Source organism: Myotis nattereri (genome assembly GCF_964212035.1).
Source record: "Myotis nattereri genome assembly, chromosome: 17".
Lineage (NCBI taxonomy): Eukaryota > Metazoa > Chordata > Mammalia > Chiroptera > Vespertilionidae > Myotis > Myotis nattereri.
Genome location: NC_138092.1, coordinates 22,055,238 through 22,064,853, shown reverse-complemented (window position 1 = coordinate 22,064,853; position 9,616 = coordinate 22,055,238). Strand labels below are relative to the sequence as shown.

At 37.8% G+C, this 9,616-nt stretch overlaps 1 protein-coding gene across 1 annotated transcript in view; it reads left to right on the top strand.

Annotated features, from left to right (window-relative positions):
• Positions 1-1,170: 1,170 nt before the first annotated feature.
• TRPS1 (transcriptional repressor GATA binding 1) overlaps positions 1,171-9,616 on the top strand; it is a gene marked incomplete at its 5' end in the record, with an annotated part of 184,514 nt that continues 176,068 nt past the window's right edge. The window contains one exon of the mRNA XM_081111452.1: positions 1,171-2,097. Coding sequence (XP_080967578.1) covers positions 1,171-2,097 — 927 coding nt within the window. The remainder of the gene's footprint in view (positions 2,098-9,616) is intronic.

The window sequence follows — 9,616 nt, the reverse complement described above, 5'->3', positions numbered from 1 at the left end:
CAGGAACCTCGATCCTCAATGAGCCTTTGTTGCTGTATTCTTTTATTGACACAACACAAATTGTTTCTTATTCCTTACACCCTTAGAGTTCCAATTCATTAGACTCCAGTAGAGGAATTTGTCACCATGTTCTTATTTTGACCCTGCTCACTGATGCCACCAGCTTGAAAGGCACAGCTGAACTAGCATGTGAAGTTGAACTGTAGGGAATTGCTATTATTTTGCCATTTTGAGCTATAAAATGACAAGGTCATGTGGTTTAATTTAAGATTTTACTTTAGTCGATATCCAGTGTGTTCCTGATGGTGGAATTGGTACTATTTCTATCAGTCTGTGCTTGGAATCCTGGGGCTTAGTTAGGTTCCCCATCATTCTGGAGAGAGTTCTAGTAAAACCCAACCTGGCCACTCTGATGCATACCAGGGCCTCTTCCTAACTTCAGGCAACCCCCCCCCACTCCGCCCCAAAGGGGGCTTCAAGGAATTTAACAGCAGGCAGAGGCGAAACATTTCTTATCCTTCATTGCTGAAAGTACTGGGGCAGTTTTCACTTCATTTACAGCAGGCTATTTCTATATTTTGACTATGATGATATTTTGGTGGAAACTATATTTATATCTCAGTTGCACAGTGTGTAACAGTATCGAGTTCCAATTTACGTTGTTTATATACACATACAAAAATAAACATGTAATATATATTCTATAAACATAAACATGCATCTATAGTCTATAAACATAATACGTATACACATTCTACATAATATATAGCATGTATAAGTATGCAAGCATATGTATATATATATATATATATATCACCGAGTATAACTGAAGAAAGAAATTGAGCAAAATTATAATTGGCAGGAAATGATAACTGATAGGAAGGATAGAGCTAGTAATAACTAATCCTTTAGTATCCATAAAACCATTTTAAAATAAATGAGCTACTCCACAACAAAAATTTTCTAAATGTTAATTGGTGGCTTTAGTCTCAATTTTTTGCTATTTTTAAAACTTAGGGTTGTCGTGTGTTTTTTTTTCCCCTTGAGGAAGTTTTTTATTATGCACTTCAACAAGCCTGGAATAGAATAAGTAAAATGTTCTAGATTAGATTACATGTCTGCAACCTTCAAATAACCCTGTATCTCCTTTTTCCTTATGTTTTTACAGATATGGTCCGGAAAAAGAACCCCCCTCTGAGAAACGTTGCTAGTGAAGGCGAGGGCCAGACCCTGGAGCCTATAGGTACAGAAAGCAAGGTATCAGCAAAGAACAAAGCATTTTCTGCAGATCAGATGTCAGAAAATACGGAGCAGAGTGATGCTGCAGAACTAAATAATAAGGAGGAACAGAGCTTGCATGTTCAAGACCCATCTTCCAGCAGTAAGAAGGACTTAACAAGCTCAGTCCTGAGTGAGAAGCCTGGCTTCAATTATGAAAGCCCCAGTAAGGGAGGAAACCTTCCCTCCTACCCACATGATGAGGTGACAGATAGAAATATGTTGGCTTTCTCATCTCCAGCTGCTGGGGGAGTCGGTGAGCCCTTGAAGTCTCCTCAAAGAGCAGAGGCAGATGACCCTCAAGATATGGCCTGCACCCCATCTGGGGACTCCTTGGAGACGAAGGAAGACCCTAAGATGTCACCAAAGGCTGCCGAGGAAACAGGGCAAGCGCAGAGTGGTCAAGCCAATTGTCAAGGCTCGAGCCCAGTTGCAGTGGCCTCCAAAAACCCACAAGTGCCTTCAGATGGGGGTGTGAGACTGAATAAATCCAAAACTGATTTATTGGTAAATGACAACCCAGACCCGGCACCTCTGTCTCCAGAGCTTCAGGACTTTAAATGCAATATCTGTGGATATGGTTACTATGGCAACGACCCCACAGATCTGATTAAGCACTTCCGAAAGTATCACTTAGGACTGCATAACCGCACCAGGCAGGATGCTGAGCTGGACAGCAAGATCTTAGCCCTTCATAACATGGTGCAGTTCAGCCATTCCAAAGACTTCCAGAAGGTCAACCGCTCCATGCTTTCTGGTGTGCTGCAGGACATCAACTCTTCAAGGCCTGTTTTACTAAATGGGACTTATGATGTGCAGGTTTGTGCTTTGTCTCGTGATCTCTTTGTACACAAAAAGTTATTACTAATGAAATGTGAATTCTTACATGCATGTAAAAGTTACGCTCCCAATACCCAAGGGGTTGTAGCTGGCTAGATCCAGCAGAAAAGACGAGCATGCTTTATTGGCTCTGTCATCCAAATGTGTAGTGAGGGTTATCTTTAGCCTCTCATCATGGAAATTAATCCCAATATTTCTATGATGTTGGGAAAAGTCTTTTCATGGAACAGCTAGGCTTTGGATGTGACCTCCTACGTTTTTTAAAATATCAGTTATTTTTATCAACTCAATAGCTACAGTGCATTTGATCTAGACCTGTCTATATTTCATGGTTAATTTGATTTTTTTTCAGTCTTCTAAAAAATGGTACTAATTTTTATGGGTCTACATGGTAGTGACTCATACTTTGTTCTAGTTTTAGATTGATTGTCTTTTGCTATAGTCTTTGTATAGTCTTTCCTTCAGTGAGGGTTTTTCCTGTGTCTTGGATTAGAATTTGATTTTGTATTCAGCCCAACATCAAATTGGACTAGATTTAGGTCATGTTGACGGATACAGAGATAAATTACTGAAAAGGCAACATAATTGCAAGTGAAAATTTGGAAATAAAATGACATTGATGAAAAAGAAGTCAAAGTGATTGTAAGTACTTAGGGACACCGGAATGTCCTTGATATGGGCCAGTAAAGCATTCCTTTTGCAGGTAAGGAAAATAATAATTTATGAAAGCATTTAGTAGTAATTTAGATATCTACTTTTAGTAAACGTTGCATACCTTTTTGATCTACTCTTCTGTCTCTTGGTTATGGCATATGTACAATAAAAAAAAAAGCCATTTCAAGTAGAATGAACTGCAGAACAGACTCTAAAGAAATGTACTTATTTTATTTTAAGCATAGCCAAGTCAACTTGAGAAAACTAAATTAGGTTTTATTATAGTGTGTAGATTTTTATTGTGTTATTAAGCCAGATTTCAAAGCATATTAGGTTTAATATTAACCTTCTTTCGGGGTGATTAGAAGAAGTATCAGAGAACTAATGAAATCACATCACACTTAATTGGCTTCCTAAATTTTTGAATTATCAAACGTTTTTATCAACTCCATAGCTACAGTGCATTTGATCCAGACCTGTCTATTGACTTAGTGTCAATCAAGCCAGGCAGGCAAGGGGGGTTATAAATAAGAGGTAGTGAACATATTTGCAATCCTTAGAAGAAGAATCAGAAGAGAAATTTCCAAGTCCTTTGAAAAGGTCACAATGGCAATCTTATCATTTTAAGGGAGATATAAAGAACTCTTGAAAAGCCAATTTCATCTTGTAAAGCTCTCTTAAAAATTCCATCTTACTTTGTGAATTTCCACAAATAGAATTATTTCCGTGGAGCAGCAAATTAAGTCAACATAGCTATTATGCATGAAAGCTACATGCTTTGAACTGCCGTCTCATTAAAGATCATTCCACTGCCTTATGTCAGGTACACTCTGCTGTCAAACTATGATTGTAAAATGTGTTTTAGATAAAAGGGCTAGAAGTGAATAATGTCAGTATGTGAAATGGCGTTTTATAATTAGCAAGTAATATGATGTTAATACCTGGATTTCCGGCTGGAGTTTCAGTTTGTTCACTCTGGGGACGACTTCTGAGGGAAGCTGATCTGGGCTGTCAGGAAGGCTCTAAAAGGAAGATTACTAAGGCCTATAGTTTGGAAGAATTCGGATTTTTAAACACACTTCCATTTCCCCCAAATGGTTATTTGTTAGGTTCTCAGTTATTTATAGTAAAGTTTATGTTTGGGTAGAATGAGCTGGACGCTTTTCCTGGGCAGTGATCTTAGAAATAAAACAGATGTGTGAGCTATCTGAGTTTGAACTAACAGAACTAGAAATAAAACAGCTGATCCTCGATTTTGCTATCTGCTAAATCCTTGCAGAAGCCCAGAGTAAAGGAGACAGAAAGTGGCAGGGAAGAACATACAGGAAGATAATCTTGTTAAGATCTATTTTTTTTTTCCCTCAAAAGAGAAATAATATGACTAAACATAGAAAAAAAGCAATCTGTGGGAAAAGGGGGCAATTATTTCAGAAACACAACTGGATTCAGAAACAGGTCTAAAGAGAGTTAACTTTCTGCAATTTGGGAAGAGAACACCAAATATTCTTGTAGGCCAAATGCTAATCCTGAATACTTTGCACATATACCAGATGTTGATGCAAAAACATGTCTGAAGATAAGTAACTTGTTAATATTTTTATGCTGAGATAAATATTGAACAGCTTCCCTGGATGCATAAATCGAATAAAAGCACATCTGAAACTCCCCCTTTTTCCACAAGTCTGTGTTGCTGAAATGCTGTTTGAGGGCTTCTCGACTTGTCACTTGAATTGTGTGGAGGCTAAGAGCTGTGGGTGATAAACTGCTGATGGTAGAATTTCTTCAATGCATTTTCATCAGAAATTTAGGGTATATTAATGGCATGTGTGCTCTGATAAAAAAAGATGTTGGTAAGTAAGACTATTGCAGACAGTAATCATCCAATTCTAGGAATTACTTAGATCAATCTGTAACTTAAGCTAATTGAAGTAATAGATGAGCAATTCATTGATCTTTTTCAATTAAATTGGCTTTTTTTTTTTTTAACACTCAGGACAGTTGGTGGTTAATAATAGATTTATGACATTTTAGGCCAAGAAAAAAGGAACAGGAGACAGAGTACAGGACTTAAGAACTCTGTGGCTTTGATCTATATTTTGGTTTGACATGGTTGGTTTTAAATAATTTGATTTGCGTGCAAACATGAGATATACAGTTGGGAAGAAGAAATCATTTAAACAAATTTTAAAATTTCTAGTTCCAAGTTCAGATAACTTAACATGTATTTGCAGGACTAATTGAAGTTTAGACATATTTGTACTGACAGTATCCACCTCTGTGACAATTTTATTAGCAGTAATGAAGTCAAAGAATTACACATTTGTAAAAATAATGTCAAATAGCAGTGTCACTTTGCAGTGCATGGTAGATAGAGCCTCAGCTGGATAATGGAAGTCACTTTAAAGGGCCAGTATAAAACCGGGATAGTCTTTTCTGAGTCTGTGGAAATCAAATGCGCACACCACCTTGAGGTGTGTGCCCCGCCCTGAAATCAGAAGATCTGTGAATTCTTTACCAAGAAAAACTAGAAAAGATACATCAGCTAAACGATATAATGCAGATATGCTCACTAGCTCAGAGCTACGTGACTTGACCTGGATATTAGTTCCTCAGGTTTTAAATGTTCCCTGCCTGTTTTTATCAATGATTATGCTTAAATCTTTAAAAATAATGGATGTGGCGTGATTGGTAAGCCCTTCATGTAATTTTTACTACCTATATTCAGACTTTGAGGCTCACAGAGAGAGCAATAATAGGACAAGAGATTGAGTTCTTCAAAAAGTAATTACAGCTTCTTTCTTTTTAATCTGCTTTATTATGCTTATATTTAAACCATTGCCGAATGGAGGCCTGAGTTGTTAAACACGGACTGTGCTGTTTCATTAGGGCTTAATGTGCTGCGCATCAGGACGTCTGTGTCATCTTTATGGGGTACTCTGAGCCCTTAGACCAGGTTATAAAAGTTGGAGTCCTGTCAAGTTGTGCTTCCCACGGGAAAGTGGTTAGTTATCCCGAGTTTATAAGTGCTCACGATGTGTATGTTGCCTTTTCAGATGACTAAGCCTTTTTCTGTGATTCCACATTATTCAGGACTCCAAGAAGGTAGCTATCAGATTCCAGCTATTAAGTTCATTTTGGCCCTTCATGAAATTCTAAGGTTCCCCAAAGAATGACACTATTAACTTACCAGTAACTGTCTTGTGTTTGATCTAAGAGCACTGCATTTCTGTTCTGTAAATATTTTTATCAGAGTTGCACAATATGTCATGTTAGAAGCAGGAAGAACAGATTTTAGAGATAGGAAGTCATCCTTTGTATTCATATTTTCAACATATTTAACTCTGAGCTTTAAAGATCCTTAACATATGCCAGTACATTCATTTGAGCAGGGGGTTACAGTTTGGTCTTGGAAAAAAAAAATTGGAGAACATTAATCTCATTTGGGTCTATTTTGACTTTTCTTGAATTTTATTTCCAAATATTTATTTTTTGCCTCGCAGTTTCCTTTGATCTGGAGTAGGAGGGAAGTTGTAGATCTTAGCAGGTTCTGTTTCTTTGTTTTTTTTCTGAGTTGAGGACAATTGCACTTCAGAACAACTGGTGAATGAGACTTTAATCACTTCAGACTGTCTATAGAGTACCGAGTGTTTGGCATATAACCCATACTTGTATTCAGGACTGTGTCTCTTTAACAAGTAATAAAGTGTGCAAAATAAAACATATGCTCACCCTAAGGCCATAAAACAAAGCAAAGTTCTGGCATTTACCAGGCTATTTTCATCCTGGAGACGGCCGAGCTGGATAATGCAGCCACCCAGGTGGAGTAGAGTAGTTGGACCATCTTCACGAATCCCTTTACCTGCATGATGGTTAAATCTCCATTTGGCTGTGTTACATGAGGGTCAGTAGGATAAATGTCAATGCCTCTTTGATTTTTGGTTTATGTGCTGTTGTTTAAAGAACATGTATCACTTTCTTGAATGTCAGTATTTCTCTCTGGGCAGAATGTTTAGAAGAAGAAATGGTTATCAGTGCATCCAATTGAATTTAATGTTATTTAACTCAATAAAAATTCTATCCTCTAATGGCTTGCTCTTCTAACCTTATCAAGTCACTGATTATTTAGTGCTTTTTGTTTCTTGGGTCATTGTAATTACCCTATACATGCAGCTGTTGGAAATACGGGATCATAGTAGTGTGCTAACCACAGGAAAGTTTGGAGAAAGAGTAATTCCCTCTCATTTTTCAGTTTCCTTCCTGGAGTCTATTTCTGAGACTTGTTAGGCCATAGACCTCTTGAATTCTTCATCCTAGGATTTTAAAGTTTGAAGTAAGTGTGCATTTTCAGAGTATCAGAAAAGACCTTTGTTTAATTTTAATTGAAAGTCAAATGTAAAATTAATTTTTGTATTACCTTTCATTTGATCTATTCTTCTTTCATCTGATAGCTTACATAATCAAAATTGCACATATCTTCTGTTTTTTCCCCTTTAATTTTGGGTTCGCTTCTAATAATAACATTTATTAAAGGTTTCATATGTGCATGTGTAGCTCTAAGCTCTTTGCATGTACTAATTAACTCATCTTCATAAAATGCCTTGAAGTTGACACTACCATTATGTCCATTTTAAAAAATGAGGAAACAGGCATAGAGGAATTAAAGTAACCTGCCCAAGATCACATTGTTGTGTAAGTGGGGTAAAGGGTGTGTACACCAGGGTAGATAGGCTACGGAAGCCTGTCTTTAACCGCTATGGTATAGTGCCTTTCCAAATATAAGACTGGTTATTACAACTAGAATAGCAATGGAACATAGGCCAACTGCAAGGAAGGGAGGAGATGTAAGCTGCCACACAAGGGTTGTGAAGTATACAATGTCTGAATCACAATGAATATGGGGACATAAGTGATTTCTTTGAGGTTATTTTATCTGTCATGTAATGCTGCCTTATTAGAACTTGCTAGGCTTATAATTGAAATCACTGAAAAGGAAATTAATTTTGCTGATTTGTCTTTTTTTTTTTAAATTACTGTGATTCATTTTCCTTGGTACTTCTGCTACAGAAACTAGTTCAGATAGAGTGAGCAAGTGCCACCTTTTGATCTGATCAATCAAGGGTGATGCAACGTCTGGTCTCCAAATTCAGCGGCATTTCACCCACATATTTGATTTATTTATATTCCCCTCTTTTGGAGAACTTTGTTTTAGGAATTTATGGTTTGACATGTGGTCTGAGAGTTGTATTCTCCTCTTCTAGTTACTAGGCACAATCCAGGTTGGTTTGTCTGTGAAAATTAAATGGTAAGGAGATGCATTAGTGGTGTCCAAGGCTGTGTAATGAAAATTTAACTTTGCTTAGGAGTGAATATGGAATTTTTAATTAAAAAATATTTATAGATCAATTTTCCTACCTTTCGTAGGAAGTGTAGGCAGCGGAAACGTAGAGTGTGGAATTTGAGTGTATCACATACCCCACCCATGCATGGGGCTGGGCGATTGATTTCCCTGGATTCCGAGTGTGAGGGAAGTGTGGGCTACAGTGAGGAGCTTGAGAACGCAGAAATGGTTTACTTACCTACCTGCTGTTCTCCTTGAGTATTAGATGAATTGCTAATGTAGGAGTGAAGGACACTGGGGTTCTTTCATGGGCCCAGTAACGTATTTGGGAATTTCATAATAAACCATGGTTTGTTCTGAGACCTGTTTTTCCAGCTGATGGGTAGCTGCACCTTGGTTATTCCACTGGCATCTCAAAGTCAACCTGTGTAAAACTCAAGTTGTTAGTTCCTTCTCTCATGCAACATTTTTTTAAACCATCCTTTGTTCTCTTCTCCCATTTTCTAGTCAGTCCCCACTGGAAATGTCAGCTACTGGGATTTCTTTCTGATAGGTATCTCTCCCCAAGCAATTGGTTGGTTTGTTTCCTCTTCTTTATTCTTTAACTGCCAACACCCTTCAAGCTTACTTTGTAAATTCTTAGTGGTTTCTTTACGTATTTTCTTTTTTCTTTCTGTTCTCTTCTCTTTTCCCTTCTCTTCTGTTCTCTTCTCAATTCCCTTCCCTTTCTTTTCTTTTTCTCTATCCTTCTCTACCCTTTCTTTCTTCCTTCCCTCTTTCCTCTTTCCCTTTCTTTAATTTTTAAAATTTTTATTTATAGATCAATTTTCCTACATTTTGTAGGAAGTGTAGGTCTACTTTGTATAAAAGCCTTATCATTTTATTTAAACCTGTATAATCATATATAGACTTTCCAATAAGACATTCCTTTTCCAAATTCTTTCTCACCCCTCCCCCAGGATCCCTCCACATTTCCTGAGAACGACTTCCCTTGTTTCACCCTTATTTCTGCTTTACTGATTTTATTTCCTGCACCTGAAAAACCTTTCCATGACCACTGCCTTTGAGAGTCATCTCAAATGCCAATTCATCTGTCTGCAGCTGGGCTGTCACCTCCTTCCGGAAGCCTTTGCTGGCCTGTCAGTGTAGGTTAGGTCTCTTCCTCTGTGTTGTCATGGAACTCGGCACATCTCTCAGCAGAAGCACATATTCCACTGTTGTTGTCATCGATTGACTTGTGAGCTGTCTGTGCTAAGCTACAGACATCTGGCTGGGGTTCTGGACTCTGCTGATTCTGTGTGTATGCCTAGAGCTCGGCACAGTAGGCATGCAACAAAGCACCCTTTCCTGGAGGAAGGATGCTCCACAGTGATTTGACTCTGTTTCCCCCATTAAGACACTCTTCAGAGAACACATGCAATTTTTATTTATCTCCATTATGAGCCGGTAGCGGTGGTGAGTCAGTACATGGAAAATAGACCGTTTTGTAATCCACTTGCGCTGCAT